Raw genomic sequence first — 26,163 nt, 5'->3', positions numbered from 1 at the left:
CACAACATGCTTAAACAGATCAGGTCAGGTTGCATTCATGCTTGCTAAAGTTGTTCATTGTTAGCCTTTTTTATGTCTTAATGTGTTGGGCAGGCACTTTGGTTTCCTGGTTGTTTCCTGGGCAAATCAAGAAAATGGATTCATTCAATAAGCAGCTAAAGTATGCTGTGGGAACAAAGACACTGTTTCTTAGCTAACATACTTCACAGGATTGTTACTGTGGGATAAAATTGGAGGAGGGAGTACTGTGTATATCACCTTCTGTTCTTGAAGAAAGGCCAGATGGATGGATGGATGGATGGATGGAAGAAAGGAAGGATATAAATTTGGGAGAGCAAAGGTGATAGTGATGTACTTTATCTCCACCCCACTCCCCGAAAATGTTGGGGATCTTCACAGTTGGCCATGCAAATATTTCTGTGCAGAGATGTGTGCAACTGATGTCTAATCCAGTGAGGGCTGGCAAATGTGAAAAAGAGTTCTATATCCGATGTGTTATCCTTTTATTATCACACAAGTTGCTTTCAGCAAGACGAAGCGTGGGTAGACACCTCTTCCTGTGTAGGGGTGGCCTTGCAGAACCAGAAAGAACGTTTTTCTCACATCCAATATTCTTGTCATGAGTGGAGCACAGGCAGGGAAGCCAAGGGCGTGGCCTGATGAGCAGAGTTAAAAAAGAGGACTATCCTCCACACTGGATGAACATGCTGGGATATCACTTACAAAGTAGCTGCTGTTCAACTGGGGTTCCCCTGGATTTACTCCTGTGGAAAATGTCTAATGGATTTAATTTAATAATCTCTGTGTGCCAGTCATGCATATACATAAGAAGGCATGTTGAAAACTGTTCAAAAAGTTATCTCCACAAAGATATCCAGAAGCAGGGCTGGGGAGTGTTTCTGTCTGAAGGTTATTTCCGTATATGCCTGAACTAGGTTTGATAGCAAGCTGACAGGTAATATTTCCTGTATATTCTTGAATCAGGAAAATGTTTGTAGACCAGCTGGAGACCAGAGGGCAAGGTTCTGCTTTTGCAATTGGCTGCATTTGTGTGAACAAACCTCTTGGAAAGCCATAATAGCTGCCCATCACTTCCTTTCATAAGCCAGTGCAATAACATGATCTAATGTGTGAGCATCGATGGGTCTTCCCTTGCTTTGCAGATGAATATTGACCAGGCAGTGTTTTGTCCTGCTGCTTATATACTAATGATAGCAGGTGAAAAGCTCCTGAATGCTAGAACACTTGGTCTATGAGAAAAGTAATGTTACATTTTCTTTTTCATTTTTCAACATGGTCTATTTTTTTTCTTCATAAGCCATTTTTCTAATTAGTCTATTTCTTCATGAATTTATAGTTTGGGATTATTCACACAAAAGAAGTGGCATGTGGCTGAGTTGCTTCTGCATCTCACTCAGGTTTCTCCAACCAGGCTCAGCCAAAGGGGGACCAAGGCAAAATTATCTCTGGGGCCTCCTCAGCAACATACTGGGTGGACAATCCCCTGCAACTTCCTAGAGATTAACCAGCATTTCGTACTGGTAAATTAAGATCCTGCAGTGTCCCAACCAGTAGAGATCTCCAGCACCTGTTTGGGTCTCTAGTCCATATAAGCTAGTTGGCCAGGATTAGAACAAGCAGTACTAGATTACAACAAATTGCAGGGAGTAATTACAGAATAGTTAAGTTGGGGTATTTTCATTCAGCAGGTACCTTTAAAAAAGGGCTAAAATTATTCCATAGGTTTTTGGTTTTTCCCTTTCAGGGATTTATTCTGGAAGATGTGTCTGGACAGGTAGCAACGCACTGATCGTTCTTTAAGTGTGACTGAAATCTACCCTAATGCAGTACCATGCATGGGAGTTGAGCCCAAAAATTACCGGTGAGGAGAAGATAGAAACCAATGGATAGATGGATGGATGGATGGATGGATGGATGGATGGATGGATGATAGACAGACAGACAATATAGATAGATGATTAGATAGACGATGATGATGATAGATGATAGATGGACAGATGATAGATACATGATGATAGATGGATGGATGATGGATGGATAGATGGATGGATATAGATGATATTTATTTATTTGATTGATTGATTGATTGATTTCTATAGCCGCCCATCTCAGCAAGTGACTCTGGGCGGCTATAGAAATCAAATAAATATGATAGATAAATGAGTAGATAGATGATAGATAGAGATGATAGATAGGAGAGAAAAAGATGTTTTAAATCCTGGGTCTACTGATAGTCAAAAGCACTTTTAAGTCTTACACATGAAGTACATTAGCAGCCACATCAGCATACTCCCAACAAGCATAATGCTTTGCTGGCTGTGCCAGAAAGTTACATCAGCATTTTCAGCAGATAGATGTGAAAACCCTTCTGACTATATGCCACATGATTAATCCATCAGGCAAGACTGACCTCACCTATCCACCCATCCACCTTGCACAGATCTGCTTCACAACAGTTCCAGAATAATATCAATGGTTTAGTTAGCAAGAAATACCAGAGGCATTCACCTGTCAGCCGAACTCAAAGTGTGGCAGGGAGAATGGCAGCATGGGTCTTGAAGCACTTGCTGGAGGGCTGTCAATGGAGAACTGCTCTCCTTGATAAGTTGCAGCCCATGCAGTGGTGCAGAAGGCACTTCGTGGTTTCCACTGCTAAGCAGCAGCAGTGGTGGTGGTAACACAAGAGCAAAGAACCCCTCTTGCATAGTATGGAATGGCCCAAATAGGGTTAAAAATTGGCTTCCTAGCAATAAGGTGATGTCACTGACTCATACATTCTGTCTGGTATATCAAATGGTCTTTTTAAAAAGTCTGAGATGTCCAGGTCATCTGAAGTCAACCCCCACACCACCACCTTCTTTTCCCAGCATCCTATGCCAGTGTAATTTTTTTTTCTTCCACTAGGGAAAGTCCCTTCTGAGGTGCTTTCTACACCCCTTTTCCTGTGGGCTGAGGTATCTCTTCTCTGATGGTTGCCCTGGCTGTGGCTCTTCCTCCTGTCTCCCAGGGTTATTCTCACAGCCCATTTCACCGTATGGGCTACATCAGCCAGGGGGATGTCCACAGTAGCAACAGTACCTTTGAAACACCAAGATTTTCCTGGGTGTTTTCTGTAAGGAAGAGAGCATGGTTTGGTTTTGCTTTCCTCCTGGATGCTACTGTTTGTCCCGCCAGGCTTACCCTACTGATTGTTTCAGCGTTGTAGCTAATTTAGAAACCTTGTCAAGAGCAAGGGTGTAAATTACACTCGTGCATTTGGCACTTTAGAGCGGAAGGAGTTGTCTCATTAAGATGACAGGCCTGCAGCTAGATACTTAATTATTAATAGGTGGAAGAGCAGGCTGCTGTTACAGAGCTCATTCATTTTCCTGGCAGTGGTGTAACTTTATGATACTATAAATCCCTCTTGACTGCACGATTTGGTCACATTGCGCCTTCAAGGAAGACCAGATGGTCAGCCCATCTCCCTAGGGCAAGAAGAAACAGACCCCTGAGGATGAGTGATGGTTTCTTCCCTGGGGCTGTATCTCATGCCATCCAGGTCATGTGGGATAGACACATCATGGACTATTCTCACACAAGTAATGCACCTTCTTGGTGGTGGTAGTAGTGGCATTGTATGATGACATGGAAACTGGCTGGATTTGCTAAAGCCATTACGTTGATTTACTAGGGCTGTGCAGCACTTTGGATCTGATTCCCCCAAAGCGTTTTGGAGGAGCATAAATAGGATACCTGCATGGCCTCCGTAAAGCCCCTGTTTTGGCAATCCTTGGAAAAGACAGGAGTGTTTTAAGAAGGACGGGCAGGTGCTACCTTTGACTCCTGCATGCCCTGAAGCACCTTTGAGACATCAGATCCAAAGTACTGGAACAAGCCTATTATTTACACGCTGTTGAAACAAAATGGATGCTAACTCAGGGAAACACCAGTGATGTATAAATTGGCTATGAAAAAGAAATGCCCAAATCTTCTTTTGAATGGGCATGAATCCTCTTTGTGTCCCTCTAGAGGAGGAGTGCCCTCCAACAGAAGGTGGAACGGGTGGGGTCAGGGTACAAATGAGATCAGTGTAGATTAGGTTAGATTTAGACTGTCTTTAATAATGCTCCTCCTTCTCATAGTTTGCTAGCAATGAAGGGGGGAGGACTTTGAGGGCAATGTCCACCTTTTTTGAAAGGGTGTTTCCAGATCTTGGAAACTGAAAATCCTAAAAGGGGTGACTACCAAGTGTGTACTGTAATTCCCGCAGCATTTTTGACCAGCTCATACACATCTGTGATTAGTAGTCAATGTTATTTCAGGATACTCATGAATATTCCCATTATGCAAAATTAAGACTGCTTCCCTGACAGTTTTTACAGCTGAGGTAGAGGTTTCCTTTCCTACTCTGTTCCCTACTCCCTCCTTCTCCTGTATGTAAGCAGCAGTTCTGGCTAAATTAGAAATTAATTATTAGGGCTGTGCAGTCTTCACTTTCAAGAGCGAGTATAGTGACACCAGGAAGACCCTAGTTGAAGTCCAACCTCAGCTGCAGAAGCTCCCTGGGTGACTTTGGGCCAGAGACCCTCAGCTCAACCTACAGGGCTTTTGTTGTTGCAATAAAATGGGAGGAAGGAGCACTATTTTCACTGCCTTGAGCTCTTGAACAAAATGCAGTATATAAATCTAACAAAGAAAAAAAAGGCAAATAATGTTCAGAAAGGTACTTTAGTGAATGCCAGAGCAAGAATGTAAGCACCTGTCTGCAACTCTTTAAAGCAGCTGCATCTTTTCCTAGGACTGTGCTCTTGCCCTTTGCAGCAACCACATGACCCTGGGAAACAATGAGGCTGCTGTGAAAAGTTGCAGATCAGTGCTACAGTGGGGCCACAAACATTCTGAAACATCTTTTGGAAATAAAATCTGAAGGACTGCATAGTCCTATTAATTCTTTCTCAAATGCAATTTTTTTTAATCGGTTCATTTGTGTCCAATTCTCAGAGACTGCCCAGACAAGTCTCTGCAGTTTTCTTGGCAAGGTTTTTTGGAAGTGGCTTGCCATTGCTTCTTTCCTAGGGCTGAGAGAAAGTGACTGGCTGAAGGTCAGCCAGTTGGCTTTGTGCCTAAGGTGGGACTAGAACTCACGGTCTCCCAGTTTCTAGCCTAGTGTCTTAACCACTACTCCAAACTGGCTCTCAAAATGTAATAGGTAGCATATGATGCCCTGAAGATATGTTGCTACCATTTTATAATCGTTTCCTCACTGGTGGCAAGTGTTTCTGCTTTTTTAAAAAATGTATCTGAGGCTACCTAAGCAGAAACCACATCTTTGCTGAAGCCTCTAATTCATATTCAAGACTGAGCTTCAGCTGCTCATTCTCAAGTCTGCAAAGATTTCAGTCTCTCTCCAGTTACGACGTGTCTGAAAACAGCTACTATCCTTCTTTCCATAAATAGCACCATGTGGCTGCCTCTGTTCAGAGAGTTTGGGAGGCAGCAAATATAGAGATCTGGACACTAAAAATACCTTCCCTAAAATACCTTCCCTTTTTTTTTCTCCCTTCAAGCACCATTTTTAATGCTTGTTAACCAATTGACGGATGCAAAAATTGTCCTTTTGACTTAATGCAGAAAATGCCCTCTAGTGGGGCTGGTGTGACAACATGCCATGCAAGTTCCATAATCTATCTCCCTCCCTCCCTCCGGAACAGAACCCAAAAATGTTAAAAGAAACCCTGCTTCTTTCAGGTCACATGTACACATCTTAATTTAGCAACAGGCAGCCCTTGATGTAGACAATCCATTAACTCATATCTGAAGACTAAGGATATATTTCACACAGTATTACAGCAGCTGCAGCTGTGCTTATTTTTAGCCACACTGTGTGAGAATGATCAAGCTTGAATACTAATAGTTTCTGTGTATAAAAGGGAAGGGATTTACAGCAGAGAGTATCTCTTTAAGAACTATTTCTTTTATAGAAAAGGAATCCCTCCTCCCCCCTCTCTGCCAAATGTATGAGGAATCTATAATAAGATTGGCATCATCAGAGTATTAGAAGGCAAAGGAATGCGTGGGAGTTGATTGCTGGCTATTGTTATAAATTAATCAACAAAATTACAGGAGCCTAGCAGAGTAAGTGTACAAGGAACGTGTGTTCCCTGAAGCAGCTGCTCTACAATGTTCCAGCTCGTAAGGGCAGCACGGATGACTCAGACAGGGATGTGGCATCACAAAACGATCATTTAGACTTCTAAAAGTCTATCGATTTTCTCTCTGAAAACACTCCTCATTGTCCTGATGGAGGAATGGGATTGGCTGTTGCACATTTGTTGAAGTCCGGTTTAATTGGCCACCAGCAAGGAGAGCTGACATTGGCATCCACGTAACCCTCACGCTAAGGAGTGTGTGATGCTTCTGGCAGAATCCCAAGCAAATTGAGCTGTGTGGAGAGCTGGTGGTGAAAAAGAGAGGGCAGCAAAGTTGGTCTTGATGAGGAAAGTCATCTCTCTCTTCATATTTTCTGCAGAAAGGAATGATCAAACAGAACAAGAGGAAAGGAGAGAGATCAAGCAGAGGCTGACAAGAAAGGTAAGGTCCCTCTACATGTTCTCTGTTTTGACCAAATATTTAGCACATAGTTAATATGATGCTACTGTGGCCAAACAGATTTACTCACCAATGCTATTTGAGCTACTGGATCCTGACTAGCAGTGAGAAGATGCTTTTGGGTGGGGTCCTGCCATGTTTTCTCACCTCCAATAACACCTTTGAGAAAGTTATATGAGAACTTGGATACAGTCCAAGAATAAGCATAATTAAATCCTACCCTTTGCTGGACAATGACCTACCATTTGTATGTAGCTTAATACAAAATGGGCGAGTTGGCTAATACCTCACAGGACACATTCATGATTCAAACTTACCTTGATGGGGTTGACAACTGAGCCAAAGCCAACAGGGTAAAGTCCTACTGTGACAAGTGTAAGGTTCTCTGGATAAGAAAAATTAAACACCTAGATACAGAACTGGGGAGACCTGGCTGGGCAGCAGAGTGTGTGAGAAGGATCTTGGAATTTTACTGGATGACTAGCTGAATATGAGAAAGCAATGTGATGCAGCAGCTAGAAAGGCCAATGCAGTGTTGGTCTACATTAATAGGCACATTGCATTCAAATCCCAGGAGGTAATAATTCCACAGTACTCTGTACTAGTTAGACAATCAATACTTGGAATATTGTGTCCAATTGTGGCATTACACTTTTAAAGGAATATGGAGTTAGTTCAGAGCTGACCTACCACAGTACCAAGGAAACTGGAAACCAAGCCTTATGAAGAGTTACATGTTTAGCTTGCAAATTAGATAACTAAGATGTATGTAAAAGGCTATGCAAGAGGGAGTTGACCTGTTCTCTGGGGAAACTAAGAGCCAGACAAGGACCAAGGGGTTGAAATTAAATAAAAAATGGTTCATGTTGAACAGTAAGAAGAATTTCTTGACTGTAAGAACTTTTAAGCAGTAGAATGGTTTATCTAGAGCAGTGGTAGACTCCACCTCTCCTTAGGTTTTCAAATAGGGCTGGATGGTTATCTGTCAGGAATAGTTTGGGTGAATGACTACACTGAGAAGGGGGCTGGAATAGATGATGTATAAAGTCTACAAGTTCTGTGATTCTATGAAACATTAGAGGGATCATATCTGATCAGCATGAACTGAGGTACAGTTGGAATATATGTTGACTGTATCACAACTTTATTATTGAGGAAGATTCCTACTGTATCACACACAAGCGTATTGCACACAAACTGAATGGAAGGCAAGGATTTTGCAGTCCTCCTCCTCAGTATTAATATCTTGCTAGGTTTGCTGAGTCCTCCCACCAAAAGCTCACAGTCAAAAATGGGATTGTGTATTTATTTACAAGATACTGCATCCTAATACAAGCAATTGGAATTAATGCTGAGCCAAAGGTTTCTGATAATCAGCCCCATTAAACCCCTCCATGCCAGTAACAAGAAGTACTGCCCAAGGACAATTCTCAGAAAAGGATTCATTCATTCCCCAAGGGAATGCACAAATCTTTTGTGGAAGTTCTAAATATAGTCTGGTATTAAAGATAAATTGTAAAAGCTCCTACAAGTGTCCCTCTTTATGTACCTTTAAACTCCATACATAGAAAGTGTAGATGAGAATGAAACTTTCTGCCATTTTGGGGGGAGCAAGTAATTGAGGTTCCCCATGAAAGATATTCAAACATTCCCAGGTAGTGAGTGACTGCATGAGTGGAAAGTGGTATTATATCTCCTGGCAACAGATATACATTGTGTGTATCTTTGTTCTTGGGCATCCATTCTTGAACTGGTCCTGTTCACAGTGAACTTCACAATTATTGACTGTTTGGTCATAGGAAATGATTGCAGCCAACAAATCTGCTATCAGGAAGTGCCTAGCAACCCATTACCTGTTCCCTCTATTCCTTGAGGGAGGGAATGTCTCAATAGTTCTTTAGTAAGAACCTCCCAAGTGACTATGGACTGTACAGATTCCAGCTAGGCTTGTAGAAAGCAACTTAGCTTTGCACTGACAAACAGAAGTGCACCATAAAGGAAATGCAGCTGAATTTCATTACCTTGAACTACTTTGAGTCAGTGCTGTGGGGAAAGGCTCCTTTCCCCACAGTGGCTCATGGACTTCCAAGCTGGGTGGCTTCAGTGCATTGTTTGCGATTTAGCCTGCATTGGGGCTGCCCTGCCACAAAGACCTTCATCCAGTGCTGTGACAGAAGAGTCCTCTCAGCCTTTTCCTGCAGTGTTAGCTCTGATAGAAAAGACTGAGATGGGTTGCAACGTGGTTGCTTCTCACCTACAAATGAAGGGTCCTTCTTGATCTGCAAACCAACCTCAAGGGAGTCTTTGAATGAAGCTTCATGGAACTGAAGAATCCTTTCAAAGGTGTGCACAGTCCTACTTCCAAGCCCGCACTTTCTCTCTCTCTGCTGCCAGGAGCTGAGTGGGCAAGTTGGCAGCAGAAAGAGGAAAGATTGTACGAAGAAGACTGAAGATGGCTGTAACAATTTTTGGCATGCCTAGCTCCTAAAGGTATCCAGAGGCTTCTTACTACAGAGTTTCATGGGATGCTTTGTCATCTAGAGCCAAGAACACATTGGAATACATTGTTAAGTGCAAGAAAGAGAATACACTGATTTGTAAAAATCACATCACCTATCCTCCTATGCCCACCACAGTATTTATCATAAAAATGGCACTTACAGAGTGCCACCCATACATTTAAATGGGGATGGGCACTAAAATACACATCCAACACAAAGCAATAGAATGACAATGCGTGGCATTCACTTTTGGACGCATGTCCATCAGAATGTAAGAAATGCTCTGTGAGGCTAGTCCTACAGCCCATCTAGTCCAGTATTCTGTGTCACAGAATGGTCAAACTCATATATTCAGGAACCATCCAGGCAAATACCCAGTTCCTAATGCCAGCAATCTCTATGGAGAAATAATTTTTCACAAGCAAGTTTCCTTTGAGGGCATAAAGATCTAGTCCAGAGCTTGTTAGGATACTGCTTACTTCAGCCATGACTGGAGTAATGGAAATGACTGAATGGAAACAAGAACCTTTTCCAACAAGGCAACTTATCTTGATACAGAAAAAAAAAAAGAGATCCGTGAAGCAATCCTAGATTTGAACTATTTTGAGCATCCAGAGCTGCTGCTTGTGTTACATTCTAAACATTTTTGTTTTAAAACATATGTAGAAGTGTGCCTTCCCAATGGGTATAACCTGCTGGGAACTCACAACTAAATTGAGAAATTATGTACCTAATGTAATATGTTAAGAAGAGCGCTTCCAAAGCAGAGATGTTTCCAAGGCACTAAACACAGCATTAAAAAGAAGTTCCTTAGGAGATACCCACAGTTACAACACAGCAATTCTGAAGTAACCCAAGGGATGTCATACTCTAAAATTTGGTCATGAACACACAAGTGTTTCAAACACAAATACCCTTTGCATGTTTTTCTTATATTCCTAAATGTGTTCCAAACAGAACCAGCAAAAGGAAATCTAGGATTTCAGTTAATATTCTCCACCCAAGTCTCTTTACAGCTCTCACATTTCATGAATTTTTCCTCCCAAAGCTTAATCAACGACCTACGGTTGATGAATTAAGAGACAGAAAAATCCTCATTCGATTCAGTGATTATGTGGAAGTGGCAAAAGCACAGGACTATGACCGGCGAGCAGACAAGCCATGGACCAGGCTTTCAGCAGCAGATAAGGTATTGTGGTTCTTTTTTGAAAGACATATGCCTACCAAGGGTGTAACATGCAACCCCTTTCCTGATGCCACACTACATATTAAACTGAACTCACAGAAACATAGAGTTGTGACAAGCTATTTAGGGCATTGGGTACAAGTTCCCTGCTCAGAACATACAACTGAACTAAAGCATCCCCAACAGATGCCTGTCTAGCCTCTACTTGAACACATCCAAGGAAGGGGAATGCACCACCAATCTGGGTCGCTGGTTCCACAGTCAAATGCTTTTGTTTGTTCATTCATTCAGTTTGTATGGCCGCCCATCTCAACAAATGACTTGGCCATATCATTTTCATCATCAGTTTTTCCATCAGAGGAAACCAAAAATAAGGCGCCCTATTGTGATACCACTGGATGCATATCCCCACTGAGTTTTTCTTAGGGTTTTTCTCCCCAGCACTTTGGGATGTTGAGATTCATTGGTTCCTGTGCCTTATTGTTTTCTCCTGTAGTTTCAGCAGAGGGTAGCGCTTCTGACATTTTATATTTCCTCTGAAGATTTTGCAAGATACCTTGATTACATAGAGAAGTGAGAAGAATCTTTGAAATAGGTTTCCCTTCAACATGTTGCAATGAAAGGTCTCTGCAGCAAAGCTGTTCATATAAGAATAGTACAACAGGTCACCTGAGAATGTATTTGCACATTTTGATTATGTGCCATCAAGTTGGAGATAGATCCAAAGAAAGACATATTGATCTTTATTTTGCACAGTATGGTGTGGTGCTGCAATTCAGGATTCTTTTTACATTGTTTCTCCCTACATACTGATGGCATGATTATTTATTTATTTATTGCATTTTATTGCATTTTTAACCAAGCTAGTTAATTGGTAGCAAAGGGACCTTGTGCTGCATAAACTTAAAGCAGGAGACAATTCATTATTCAGACTAGAAAATTGTAAACTAAGTTACCACCATGGGCTTGTGGCACCTGCAGAATGGAAAGCTTGTATATTTGGTTCAAAGCTTACACACAACCACTCGCATTTTGTCATGGATTGGTTCACCATTGACAGCAGCGATATGGGTGGTGTTTTCCTTTTATGGGTGGAGATTCTGTGATATGTTTGCACAACAAAGCTGACTGAATATCTTGGGAGAAATACTTCACCCAAGTACTGGCAGTGCATGATCACTTGTGCCTGAGACAATCAGGGAGTGATCATCTTTGGTAGCCTCACAGCCACCACAAGTGTGGCTGTCAATCCCTGGTGCTTTGATTTTGAACAACAAAGCTTAGAAAGTTAAAAAAACTGGGGTGGCATGATTGAAGTCTGTAACATCATGGACAGAGCTGGGGAGTTTACCCATCCTATTGGATGTGGGGGGATGTAAGACAGACAGCAACCCTATCTGTTTACTTTCTTTGGTGCCTATGTTTACCACACAACTACTTTCGGTTAGAACTAACTCCCTGCTGATTGCTGTTAGCTGTTCACATATGGTAGCCACCTCAATTTGATTTAGTTAAGCATGTTGTACAAACAGAACCTGTAAGGAGCTATTTCATGGAACCCTCCACTCATGGGGTTATTTTACTGCCAAGGATGTGGAACAGATCTCACTGTTTAACTGGAAGTGCTTATGATTCTTTATCGTGAAGGACTGTATGTAATTTCTGTTATATTTTAAAGCCGTGCCTTTTCTTACCAGTGTTAAAGGATTAATTCACCTTGTTTCTATTTGAATTTTCCAGGCAGCCATTCGTAAAGAGCTAAATGAATACAAAAGTAATGAAATGGAGGTGCATGCATCAAGCAAGCATTTGACAAGGTCAGTTGCCCAGATAGTATCTATTCATCCACTGAATATCATAGATCTAAAATCTGTCTGTCTGTCTGTCTGCCTGTCTATCATCATCTCTCTCCACCATCTACAAAATCTGCATAATGTACTACCCCTCTACAGCACTCTTTCACAAGTTGGAGAGGTTGCTGGGGTGTCCAAGATGGTTGGAATGAAACTGATCTATCTGCTTTTTATCCCAAATTCACAATCAGTTTACTTGGTAATTTTCTAAGCATAAGCATCCAGCTCCAAGTTGGTCAAATAATGAAAAATACATTGCTGCTATGCAAAAGAATACCAACAACAACCACCCCCAAAAGTCAAATTTTCAGTAAATATTCAGCAGAATTTGAGTGAACATAGACCATTTTTAAACAAGAGGTAACTTATGGTGTGCAAAGAACTACTAGTTTAGTATATATTTACCTGCATATGCAGGAAATTAAAGAAAACAGGAAATCTAACTGCTTGCTTAGATTTCAGATCAGGCCCATAAATATGATAAAGTTCAGCAGTGAAAATTACAAAAGGAACTTCCAGTAATTACTCTCTTTAAGCATGTACATCGGTCTTTTGATTGCAACCAATTTGTGAATATAGTCTACTGATCCATTTCCTCACTTTAGCGAAATTTATCAAAGAACGTCTAAGCACTGCAGGATCTCGAAATTCTTCAGATGTTATGTACCATATTTGCTTGGTGTAGGAAGATTGGCAATAATCATGATCAGCGTTGCTACCACAGTTCAGTCTAAAATGAACATTGAAGTGAATTTAGAGATTTCAGCTCAGGTGAAACATTTAAGAAAGTTTGAGGAACTCATATAAAATTGGTGACATTTCTCTGGGCAGAAGCCATGCATTCTTAAATTGTTATCAAATATCACCAAAAGGAAAATTCAGTAGAAATGTAAGGGCTACTCCTTGGGCAAAACAGTTTTAAAATTTTGAGGAAGATAAAGTTTTGATTTGATTACCAATAGATAACTAACTACTGTAACTAACTCATCCTTAGGTCCTTGCATACTGCCATTTCTTACATGAAATTCTTTTCCATGCTAGAATTTTTAAAGAATTGCCATAGTCACTTATTCCTTTTCCTTTTGACTTCTAGATTCCACAGGCCATAGAGATTTTCTTCTGAGAAGAATTTGTCTACTTTTTTGATATCCACTACTGAACATGCATCAGGGAAGATATGAAGGCCTTTCTTTGAGGTTCAGTCTATGAGAAGCTGATGTTTCAAGTTCAGGAAAGACTGCAGATTCTATCTCTGCAGCTCATATTTAAAAAAAAAGATCTATCAGAGGAAGGCTGTCACCTTGCAGCTGCAACACTCAAGGTGTGGGAAAATTAGCTGAAAATGACTGATATTGAACTCATCAAAAAGGAAATGACTGCATTCCTTTGCTATTTGTTTTAAACTGAATTGCTGCATATCTTGGGAAAGGAGATGTTGTGCATGTACAGGCTCTACCATTCCAAGGCCTCCAACGTAATGGACACGGCGCACACCGTCATTCAGTATTATCATGGTGACAAGACATTTGGAACTTATCACAATTAGTTTGTACAAAACACTTAAGTTCATGTTCTACAAAGTTATTTACTATATTGTTTCTTTTCTTTTTTATATATATATATAATGTCTAACAAAACACTCCTCTGACTTTTTTTTGGACTCCTGTTCATTTTTTTTTTTTGTTAATTAAATGATTACTTACTGCAGAAAACAATTCCACAGACTTCCATGTTTTATGATATTTAGGAAGGGAGGGATCAGAGTTTCAAGGAAAATGGGAAATGATTTGATTTTTTGTCTCCCTCAAGCTAAACAAGTATTATACTAGGGGCTTCCATTTTCCAGAAAGTAGATTCAAGCACAGGACTGCAAAAATGGATGGTATTGGGTCAATTTTTATTATAGTAACTGAGAATCTGAACTAGTGTACTGGAAAATTAGCACTAAAAGCTTTAACGGGTGAGAACCTATTTAAGGCTACTACTAATCAAAAGCACAGGATTCAAATATAGAATAGTATCTGTATCTGTAAAATTGTTGCAATCTGCTTGTTTGCACAGTGTGATATTGAAATTGACAATAGCCTACCTTAATGGAGAAAGAGCTGCTAATAGAAGAGCTACAGAAGTAAATGAGTAAAAAAAAAAAGAACACTGTTAATCTGAACCCTGCAGTCAGATAGCGTCTCCACACTAGCAACAACCACAATTGCTTGGGTATATCCTTGGGTATCTGGTGAATGCAGTGGTACACCCAATGATCTCAGATCACTTCCCACTAATACTTTTAGATAAGACTTGCAAGAGTAAATACAATGGACAAAAATGCAGAATGTTGCAAAATGAATGTACAGTACATATCTAATTTCTTCCATAAGAATTACAAGTCCTCCACATAGCAGACAAAAGAAAATGGGTTCAAAGAGCATCTGAATAATACTGTGATATGGAAAATGCAGAGCTACGCAACCATTAACTCATTCAGGCAAACATAATTCATGAGGCATATACAACAGCCAGCTAGAAAATACTGATCCTCATGAACAGCTCACTGTTGGAAGACCTGAAAGACCAGGTTAGGGATAGATCATCATGGGCAAAATCTGTCTATGTGGTCGTTATGAGTTGAAAACAACTTAATGGCATATAATCAATCAATCAATCAATCATAAACAGCTAGCCTTAACAGACCATAATGATGTGACAGCACCTGACTGATCACAAGTAGTGCAAACCTGAGTTAAGGCATCAAAAACAATGTCAGAAAAAAGAATAAAACACATAGTAAAATCATACCATGTAATGAAATTCTCTACTGGACTAACACATTATACGCTTTTGAGTAAATTATTAATATAAGTACTGAGTCTGGTTTATGCCATACTTAAAAATATTCTGGTTTTGTATTATGCAAGATGTTACTTGTAAATATGTTGCAGTTTATATGCGTGAGTAATTCCCATTCCTAAAATTGGGAGAGATGATTATGCTGAAAAGTTTTTCAAAAGTCTATTACTCTTAAAACAATAGGCCCTGTGGTACGGTTTCACACATACTGAACTGAACAGTTTGCTTTCCTTTTGCATAATTCATTTTAATTGGGAGCACTTTTGTGCAGAAAAGATCCCTATAGACTATGGTTTATTGAAACTGAAATCAGAGCTAACCAAATCCTAATGAGGTATTATCTCAATACGAAGCAATGGTATCTTCAGACTATATAAAATCTTCCAGAAATTCTTCAGAAGGCAGATAAATATTAAGATGAGACATGTGCATCAGCTTAAGCAAGACTCAGGGTATGAGATGGGGAGGATGAGGTACAATCTGGAACATATATTTATTTGCCTGTTCTAATTTTCAGTTTCAAGCAAGTTGTAGATAGCAAAAAAAAAAAGGGGGGGGGAGATTCCATAATTTATGTAAAACATAATAAGGGGTAGGGGAGGGAGGGGAAGCTTTGGATCCAGTGACTGACAAGTCAACCCTCAAATCAGAATATTTTGCAATTGCACAACCACTGATCATATCATTCAGTGAACTGAGGGGTGAGATGATACCTGGGTAAGAAAAGTCCTCAGCTTTACCATTTGTCCCACTTCATTGTAATTCCCTCTTCTGTAGGCTAAACATGCAGAAATCCCTCAACTATTTCTCACAAAACGTGGGTGTTCAGACTCATCACCACCTCAGTGATGATAATATCTGCTAAACTTGCTAGAGTTTGTCACTGTTCTTTTTGAACTGTGGTGCCCAGAACTCTAAACAGGGTCTGATCAGGGCAGAATAGAGTGTTCTTATAATTATTATTCATTTATTTATTTAAATTAATGGCCACCTAGTGGCCTCTGGGTGGTGTACAAAACTGGTCTTCCTATTATCTGGACTCTATGCTTCTGCTAATGCATTTGCTTTTTGAGCACCTGCATCATAATGCTGGCTCATGTCTAACTCGTAGCTGACAGGTGCATCCAGATCCATCAGAACACAAATTCAGAAAAAGCATCACAATTTCTTGCCAGTTCCCCTCAACTAACCCCTCTCCCCTTTTCACGACACTTACCTGTCTGTGGAGCCTGACACATTCTCTCCTAAAATAAGAGTTACAGGTAGGTAAATAAAAAAAAATCAGAATGCGGCTCACACACACACACCCGCCCCCGCCTATGCTTTCTATAACATTTGGTCTGCCTCATTCACATTAATGCAACTAACCTTCAAAAGTCTGTTTCTCCCATGCTCGACTGGAGATTAGGGTTTGTTTTTTTCTGCATTTTGCCCTGGGTTTGACCACTTAATCGTATATGACCATCCCCACAGCACTGTTTCCAAAACTGGGTACCCTCCTGATGGGCTGCCTTCACCTTCCAGAGTTTTACAGCATGCTGTTGCTGATAATACTGGAAGTTAAGTCAGTGCAACTGGAAGTTTCCCATTGGGAAAGCTGCTCCAGGATGACCTGACTTGGATCTAGTGTTCTGGATTGGGCAGTCTATGCACACCTAGTAGTCTGTAACCCACCTGGTGTGGTAGCCCATTTCTTATCCCACCGTGAGGAATTGGAAGAGCTGTCTTAACTGCTGACTGGAGCAATCTAGCCCCACAATATATGTAAATAATATATTTACGGCACACGTTACTGCATGAAAGGATCTCTGTGCAGCTACTCTCCAAGCTCCAACCTGCTTTGACCGTGTCAATCATCTCTGTGAGAATGAGGATGGAAGGAAAGGCCTGGATTTAACTTCCCACCAGCTGTGTCAGGGATGCGCACATTAATTTTATGTATGAAACCTCAGAGGTCAGAGGTGAGGCTTTTGGTGGATACATGTATCTCCACGTATAGACTGTTGTAGGAGTAAGAGAGGTGCACAGCAGATTTTCAAATTAATCACAGAAATAAGAAAAAATGCCTCCAAATTTCAACTCTTATCCCTTGACGTTCTCTCCAACAAACTGAGTTGATCTGAATGAAATTTCACAAGGACCGCCTAGTGGGAATAAAAATAACTGCGGAAAGAGAAGCATTTTTCAGAGTAAACTGCATCCAACTCAGCTTCACTGGATGCAAACACAGAAAGTCTGTTTTGCAGGTTGGGCATTAGGGTGCAAAATGATTAAAGAATTTTGAGTCGAATAAGCACCTCCCTTTAAAAATACAATTAATCTCTTAAGGTTAAACTTTCAACAAATAAGAATACTGCTCATTGTTGAAAGAAAGGTAATGTTTCATGTTTTAGTTCCTTAATTTGGAAATTCATGATACCTTCATTGTCAATCCTGCCCATTAAATTACATTCTCAGAAAAAAATGGTCCTCTCCTGATTTTTCCTCGGAATCTCAAGTTGACTAATCTATTGATCAAGGTAATTAAAGTTCTCATCCTTATTACATTAAAAGTTACACAGAAAAATTTCTACAGCAAGTTTCTGAATTTGGGGAAGTAAAATCACAGCAGCAGAGAGGCGGATTTAATACCTGTGTCGGTTTTGATTGTTACTGCAGTAGTTATGGGGCCACCTGATCTGGGATGCAAAATATAGATACCTTCTAAATGGCAGCAGAACCTGCTTTTTGCTGTGTGATTCTTCTGTATTAACATTTGGGTATATAAGAATGGAAACCAAACTTCTTTTTTTTCCTATTTCTAACTGTGGAAATAGGGCTGGGTCCAACCTAAATTAGTTGCACTTGGAATCAATAGAGCAGAAATTGCTTATTAGAGCAGTGAGAATAGAGAATCTGAGAGGGCTAGCGTAATTCAACGATCATCCATTCAAGCCTGAGGAGGCTGCTACCTGACAAAACCGGTCATAATAATTATGTTTTGGTAATCCAGTGTGGAGAACTTGTTACCCTAAAAATATTTGCTTGTTTATTTGCTTTTTGCATTTCTAGGCCACTCAAGTCCAATAGCTCTGGGTGGCTTAATGTATTTGTTGTTTATTCGTTTAGTCGCTTCCGACTCTTCGTGACTTCATGGACCAGCCCACGCCAGAGCTTCCTGTCGGTCGTCAACACCCCCAGCTCCCCCAGGGACGAGTCCGTCACCTCTAGAATATCATCCATCCATCTTGCCCTTGGTCGGCCCCTCTTCCTTTTGCCTTCCACTCTCCCTAGCATCAGCATCTTCTCCAGGGTGTCCTGTCTTCTCATTATGTGGCCAAAGTATTTCAGTTTTGCCTTTAATATCATTCCCTCAAGTGAGCAGTCTGGCTTTATTTCCTGGAGGATGGACTGGTTGGATCTTCTTGCAGTCCAAGGCACTCTCAGAATTTTCCTCCAACACCACAGTTCAAAAGCATCGATCTTCCTTCGCTCAGCCTTCCTTATGGTCCAGCTCTCGCAGCCATATGTTACTACAGGGAACACCATTGCTTTAACTATGCGGACCTTTGTTGTCAGTGTGATGTCTCTGCTCTTAACTATTTTATTGAGATTTGTCATTGCTCTTCTCCCCAGGATTAAGCGTCTTTTGATTTCCTGACTGCAGTCAGCATCTGCAGTAATCTTTGCACCTAGGAATACAAAGTCTTTCACTGCTTCTACATTTTCTCCCTCTATTTGCCAGTTATCAATCAAGCTGGTTGCCATAATCTTGGTTTTTTTGAGGTTTAGCTGCAAACCAGCTTTTGCACTTTCTTCTTTCACCTTCATCATAAGGCTCCTCAGTTCCTCTTCACTTTCAGCCATCAAAGTGGTATCATCTGCATATCTGAGATTGTTAATGTTTCTTCCAGAGATTTTAACTCCAGCCTTGGATTCCTCAAGGCCAGCTTGTCGCATGATGTGTTCTGCATACAAGTTGAATAGGTAGGGTGAGAGTATACAGCCCTGCCGTACTCCTTTCCCAATCTTAAACCAGTCTGTTGTTCCGTGGTCTGTTCTTACTGTTGCTACTTGGTCGTTATACAGATTCTTCAGGAGGCATACAAGATGACTTGGTATCCCCATACCGCTAAGAACTTGCCACAATTTGTTATGGTCCACACAGTCAAAGGCTTTAGAATAGTCAATAAAACAGAAATAGATGTTTTTCTGAAACTCCCTGGCTTTTTCCATTATCCAGCGGATATTGGCAATTTGGTCTCTAGTTCCTCTGCCTTTTCTAAACCCAGCTTGTACATCTGGCAATTCTCGCTCCATGAACTGCTGAATTCTACCTTGCAGGATTTTGAGCATTACCTTACTGGCATGTGAAATGAGTGCCACTGTTCGATAGTTTGAACATTCTTTAGTGTTTCCCTTTTTTGGTATGGGGATATAAGTTGATTTTTTCCAGTCTGATGGCCATTCTTGTGTTTTCCAAATTTGCTGGCATATAGCATGCATTACCTTGACAGCATCATCTTGCAAGATTTTGAACAGTTCAGCTGGGATGCCGTCGTCTCCTGTTGCCTTGTTATTAGCAATGCTTCTTAAGGCCCACTCAACCTCACTCTTCAGGATGTCTGGCTCTAGCTCACCGACCACACCGTCAAAGCTATCCCCGATATTGTTATCCTTCCTATACAGGTTTTCTGTATATTCTTGCCACCTTTTCTTGATCTCTTCTTCTTCTGTTAGGTCCTTGCCATCTTTGTTTTTGATCATACCCATTTTTGCCTGGAATTTACCTCCAATGTTTCTAATTGTCTGGAAGAGGTCTCTTGTCCTTCCTATTCTATTGTCTTCTTCCACTTCCGCGCATTGCTTGTTTAAAAATAATTCTTTATCTCTTCTGGCTAACCTCTGGAATTTTGCATTTAATTGGGCATATCTCCCCCTATCACTGTTGCCTTTTGCTTTCCTTCTTTCTTGGGCTACTTCTAGTGTCTCAGCAGACAGCCATTTTGCCTTCTTGGTTTTCTCTTTCTTTGGGATGTATTTTGTTGCCGCCTCCTGAACAATGCTGCCAACTTCTGTCCAGAGTTCTTCCGGGACCCTATCTACTAAGTCCAGTCCCTTAAATCTATTCTTCACCTCCACTGCATATTCCTTAGGAATATTAGTGAGCTCATATCTAGCTGATCTGTGGGTCTTCCCTAATCTCTTTAGTCTGATCCTAAATTGTGCAAGAAGAAGTTCGTGATCTGAACTACAGTCAGCTCCAGGCCTTGTTTTTACTGACTGTACAGATGTCCGCCACCTTTGGCTGCAAAGGATGTAATCAATCTGATTTCGGTGTTGTCCATCTGGTGAAGTCCATGTATAAAGCCGTCTCTTAGGTTGTTGGAAGAGAGTGTTTGTTATGCAGAGTGAATTGTCTTGGCAAAATTCTATCAGCCTGTGTCCTGCTTCGTTTTGTTCTCCCAGGCCATACTTACCTGTAATTCGAGGTGTCATTTGACTGCCCACCTTAGCATTAGCTTAATGTATAAAAGAGTAAAATTAAAAATAAACTCCAAAAGACAGTGTCATCCAGAGGAAATGACAACCAACCATCTCCCCCACCCACAGAAATGGAAAACAGACAAAAGGCCCCTCAATCACCCTAACCTAACCCAAGGCTGTTCAGGTGAGGGTCATGTAAATCTTCAGGGAGATGCTGTTAAAAGAGGGCAGGTGCCACACCAGAGAAGGCCCACCCCCCAGGTCCTGACATTGCTTAATTGATGGGACCAGAAGCCAGGCAACTCTGTCACATCTCATAGGGCAGGCAGAACCATGGGAGACAGAACAATCCTTCAAACTAGGCCTTATGCCATGTAAGGCTTAAAGATAACAAGCAGCATTTGAATTGCACCTAGAAGGCAACTGGTAACTAGTGCATTTCATGGAGCATGGGTGTTACATGGGTATGGGGTAGCCTACCAATCACTGCTCATCCTGCTGCATTTTGTATGAGCTGTAGCTTCCAAGTGATTTTTCAAGAGAAACCTTATGCAGAGCACATTACAATGGTCCATCCATGAGATGACCAAGGCATAAATAACTGTAAGTGCATCCCAGTTCAGGACCAGAGATGGAAGATCCCCAGCTCTGGGGGGCTCAAACACCCACAGCCACTCAATCTTGCTTGGGTTTTGTTTGAGCTTGTTTCTCCCCATCCAGCCCCACACAGACTCCAGACACTGGGACATAACAGTGTTGCTTGCCCAGCTCAGGGACAAGATGTATAACTGAGTATCATCAGCATATTAATGATACCAGTTCCTAAATCAATGGTTGACCTGACCCACCATCTCATGTTGATGTTAAATAGGAGAATTGAGAGTGTCAATTCTCTTGTGGAAGAGAGTGCAACCTCTCTTCCACAAATCAATACCAACTGGATCTGCTCACGGAGAGAAGAGCCACTATAACACACTTCCTACTGCTCCTACTTCCTGCAGTCAGTCCAGAGGGATACCATGATCAAAGTATTGAAGAGAGATCAAGAGCAACCAGGATGGTTGCACTTGCCCCATCCTGGCTCCACCACAGGTCATCCACAAGAGTAACCAGTGCCTTTTCCATACTATGCCCCAGCCTGAAAACACAGCCTCCTGTACCTCACACCAATGGCTCTGTTGGTAGAAACTCCTGAAAGTATAATTCAGCAATATCTGGAGGGTGTAATAATCTGTATTTATGAAAGAAAAGTGATAATTAGGGTCACCATGCCTATTTTTCAATGTTTATCCAAAGAAAAATCTATTAGACTTTTGTTGTTAATACACCATTCAAATCGGGATTCCATCATAAGCAAAAAATACAAACTTTAATACTTATGGCAGATATTGTATTTTCTCCCCAAAACTTGATTCAGTAGCTGTTCTTAAAAACTGGAAAAGTGGAAGAACGTGTGCACTCATCTATTTCAGTCTTCAGATATCACAGACTGTAACGCAAGTAAGATAGCTCTTGGAATAACATATCCAAATGAATCTTATTGTGGGACCACAATAGAGAAACATGAAAAGAAAAAACACGATTTTACACATACTTCCTCAGAAATGTATTTCACCATTGTACCTATTCCATGGTAAGTATGATGAAGACTGAGCCCCAGAATTATGTTTCAAGAACTAAATAGCAACATGGGAGAAAGGATTGTAGGAAATTATGAACATGAAAATTTGACTTTCTTTGAAAATGCAATATGTAGAAAATTTATCATTGCAAAATTACATTAATGTTAGAAGGAAGCAGTTGAGCCATCATTCTACTACCTACTCAAAGTAGTGCATTAAATGAAATGTATCTCCAAATATAGATTTCTTTATATTATTGCCTCAAAATGAGAGAGGAAAAAATATTAACCATTTTAGTTTATCAGTATTTTGTAAAAAAAAAAAAACTTTAATCTTCCAAAATATACTTTTCTGTAATTTTAAAAGTACACTTACAATGCAGTTGAAGGGTACATTTATAATTTTTAGACAAGCAATTTCAATTAAAACTATTATGACAGAGAACTTGAAAAAAAACTTCATAAAACCTTTTAAATTTATTTTTAAATAGCTAAAGATTTCTAATTGCTATCTGCATTTCCCAGTGCATACAATATGATTGCTATCTTTAGTGGTAAAATTATGAACATATCCAATGTATCTGAAGAGCCGGTGTGTTGGACTTAGATTTACTCATGCTTAAAGAAAATTCAATAAAATCAATAGGGCAAGTTGTGACTCACCAACACATAACAAGTTTACTCGTTATATGGTAAGTTTTATCCAGTAACCCCGCTATGACAATATCCCAGAGAACACAAAATTGATCACATTGTCCCCCTTCCACTAGTTATTTCTGAGATTTTAAAAGCCCAATCTCAGAAACTACAACTACATCGTCCTGGATAAGAGGAGCATTACATCTGAAGGCTTTAATTGACATTTGGCCTGCATTATGTCCCAAACTGGAAACAAATACTTAGTTCACTTTGTAAGTTGAAAAACATACATCATTTCTGTCCTGGAAGCCTATACTGGTCAGGAAACTGAATTTCTCAAAACACTCAGACTTGGATTTTAGTGTGCCTTTAATAAACTAGATCCAGGTCATCTAAAGTTAGTTATGACTGAGTTTTATGAAAGTTGTAATTAGCTGGCCACTGTATATTCGGAATATCCCCAATTTAATGAAGTTGCTTTTATAATGGCATTTAAAAAAAAATAACAAAATCCTTCTCTTGAACTGAATTACAGCAACAATTGAATAATTTTCATGAAAATTGTTTGCTCTTTATAATTATGTCCAATAATGTCCCAGTGGTAAATTTACTGGTCGGTCACGTTACAATGCAGTATAAATATATACAGTCTTTCATTTCCCTACATTTACATTATAAATTATTTTAGAATTTCCTATCTTCTGCCATAAAGAGTGATTGCAACCCTTTGCGAACATTGAGCAATTCTTCTTCATGCTGTGATAAAAAAATAAACATATTTTATTTTTAAAAAACAATTTAACAAGAACTTTGTTTAAAGTTATATAATGAATACAGAATTGAGTGTACAGTGAAAAGGTAACTATATTTACCATTTCCTTAAGAAATTTCTCTTGGATCCCCTTAATATCTTCTTTCAATAGATGTACCTAAAATGCATCCAAAACAATTGCTTATTTTGAAGCAATCTTGAATCTATAACGGATAGCAAGAACAAATCAATGGCTTTACAATGCTTCCAAGACATAATTAGCCATTACAGAGATTCTATGTCGATGTAACACAACTTCTAGGCTGCAACTTATCACTAGTCTGTAACAGAGTTTCAAGAGTCCTAAGCACTTATCTTAAAGGTTCAGAGTAAGCCCTCTTCTGTCATTTGCTTTTCTACTTCCCAAATCCACATTTTCTATATTTCCAAAACTTCAGACAGAAACCTTTGGCTAAGTGGTAATATGCCTCCAAGTCTGTAAGCAATCCCTACGTTTCTGAATAATTGTTCTGACTTCGCTTACAAGACTAAACTACGAATTATCTTGTCGACTGATGTGGAAGAAACCGAGAACGGTAATACACATATAAATCATACCCATATAAATTCCTCGGGGTTGGACATTTTGCTACAACTCTGTACTGGGAGTGATTCAGAGACCCAGAAAGATCATGGCAGAATTACTTACTGATAGTCAAAGCTGATTCAAAGAAACTACAGTAACTACACAGAGAAAGAGCAGTCAGCACACACTGTGACTGAGAAATCATGCTCACAGATGCCATCAACAATACGCCTAGTGGGTCATGTTCCACCTGTGAGACTGCCCTAAACTTTGCATATAATTAAGCACAAGCTGAAAGCAGGAGGTAAATGCTACTGCTTCAGCCAGATAATACTAGTTCCAAAGATATGAGGCAGGAAAACAAGAAAGGTTTCATATTTTATGCACCAGCATAATTCAGGAAACAGGTATGGATGGATGGATGGATGGATGGATGGATGGATGGAAGGAAGGAAGGAAGGAAGGAAGGAAGGAAGGAAGGAAGGAAGGAAGGAGTCATGTAAGTGATCTATTGACTGACACTCTCACAAGGAAAGTTTAACATTCATACTAGGTTTCCAACATAAACACAATCATGACTGAAGGGAATAGAAAGCTCACACAGTATTAACTTTTTTGGGTACTAGCTATTTTGGTTTGCAGAATGTTTTGTTATACTGAAAGTAGGGGTTAGAAACAGTATTTTTAGAAGAAGAGTATATTTTGAATGAATTGCACTTTTGACCAACACACAAAACCTTGCTTACTCAAGTTAGTCTCTTGTTTTTTCTATGAAACCCCAGATACTCTGTTTTGTGCTAGCCTAGTGATAAGGAACTTCCTACAATGACTCCAATTAGATCATTATTTCCCGCTTTTGCCTTAACTAGGTGTCCAGATGTTTAACAATCTAGGCAATACTCACTAATATGTAACCTTCCCTTGCTCTTTCCTGATTTATTTTGGGGGTGGGAAGAAAGAGAGAGAAGTTGAAAGGCTATAAAACTTTCCCCCAAAAGACAACCCATTGTGGGTAGATTTGCCATGGCTGACTTTCCTGCTGCTCCCCATGCCCACAGCAGCTGATTGGAAAAGGAACTCTCCTATGTAAATATACAGAATTGATCAATAAAACTTTGCTCATTTTGTTCATTCTGGCTTCAGCTGTCCATTCCTTCTTCAGAACTGAATTATGATCACCTCAGCCAGCCACAGGGAGAATTACATACCTCAGATAGAAAAATATTTTCGTCTTGATCAGCAGTATGGTAAATGTTCTTCTCAAATGAAGTTCTAAGATTCTGAAGTCTAAGAAGGCACAGATCAAACCAATATTTGAGCATCTGCTTTGACACAGAGAGAAACATTCATAATAAAAAAAACCCACTGGTTTCCATTTCATTATAATCAAATGTATAGTCACAAGTCCAACAACCTAAGAGACGGCTTTATACATGGACTTCACCAGATGGACAACACTGAAATCAGATTGACTACACCATTTGCAGCCAAAGGTGGCGGACATCTATATAGTCAGTAAAAACAAGACCTGGAGCTGACTGTAGTTCCAATCACGAACTTCTTCTTGCACAATTTAGGATCAGACTAAAGAGATTAGGGAAGACCCACAGATCAGCTAGATATGAGCTCACTAATATTCCTAAGGAATATGCAGTGGAGGTGAAGAATAGATTTAAGGGACTGGACTTAGTAGATAGGGTCCCGGAAGAACTCTGGACAGAAGTTCGCAACATTGTTCAGGAGGCGGCAACAAAATACATCGCAAAGAAAGAGAAAACCAGGAAGGCAAAATGGCCGTCTGCTGAGACACTAGAAGTAGCCCAAGAAAGAAAGAAAGCAAAAGGCAACAGCCATAGGGGGAGATATGCCCAATTAAATGCAAAATTCCAGAGGTTAGCCAGAAGAGATAAGGAATTATTTTTAAACAAGCAATGCGCGGAAGTGGAAGAAGACAATAGAATAGGAAGGACAAGAGACCTCTTCCAGAAAATTAGAAACATTGGAGGTATGTTCCAGGCCAAAATGGGTATGATCAAAAACAAAGATGGCAAGGACCTAACAGAAGAAGAAGAGATCAAGAGAAGGTGGCAAGAATATACAG

At 40.2% G+C, this 26,163-nt stretch overlaps 2 protein-coding genes across 2 annotated transcripts in view; one reads left to right on the top strand and one right to left on the bottom strand.

The window, feature by feature from the left end:
- PHACTR3 (phosphatase and actin regulator 3) overlaps positions 1-13,789 on the top strand; it is a 258,190-nt gene extending 244,401 nt beyond the window's left edge. Inside the window, exons 10-13 of the mRNA XM_063296998.1 lie at positions 6,533-6,594; positions 10,162-10,302; positions 12,040-12,116; positions 13,246-13,789. Of these exons, the coding sequence (XP_063153068.1) occupies positions 6,533-6,594; positions 10,162-10,302; positions 12,040-12,116; positions 13,246-13,261 (296 nt within the window). The 3' untranslated portion in view covers positions 13,262-13,789. The remainder of the gene's footprint in view (positions 1-6,532; positions 6,595-10,161; positions 10,303-12,039; positions 12,117-13,245) is intronic.
- Positions 13,790-22,981: 9,192 nt separating this feature from the next.
- SYCP2 (synaptonemal complex protein 2) overlaps positions 22,982-26,163 on the bottom strand; it is a 54,660-nt gene continuing 51,478 nt past the window's right edge. The window contains exons 38-40 of the mRNA XM_063298844.1: positions 25,271-25,349; positions 23,598-23,654; positions 22,982-23,481 (exon numbers count right to left, since the gene is read on the bottom strand). Of these exons, the coding sequence (XP_063154914.1) occupies positions 23,410-23,481; positions 23,598-23,654; positions 25,271-25,349 (208 nt within the window). The 3' untranslated portion in view covers positions 22,982-23,409. The remainder of the gene's footprint in view (positions 23,482-23,597; positions 23,655-25,270; positions 25,350-26,163) is intronic.

This window comes from Candoia aspera, chromosome 3 (genome assembly GCF_035149785.1).
Source record: "Candoia aspera isolate rCanAsp1 chromosome 3, rCanAsp1.hap2, whole genome shotgun sequence".
NCBI lineage: Eukaryota > Metazoa > Chordata > Lepidosauria > Squamata > Boidae > Candoia > Candoia aspera.
Note: the sequence above shows the minus strand (reverse complement) of the source record. Positions and strands in the feature narration are given on the sequence as shown.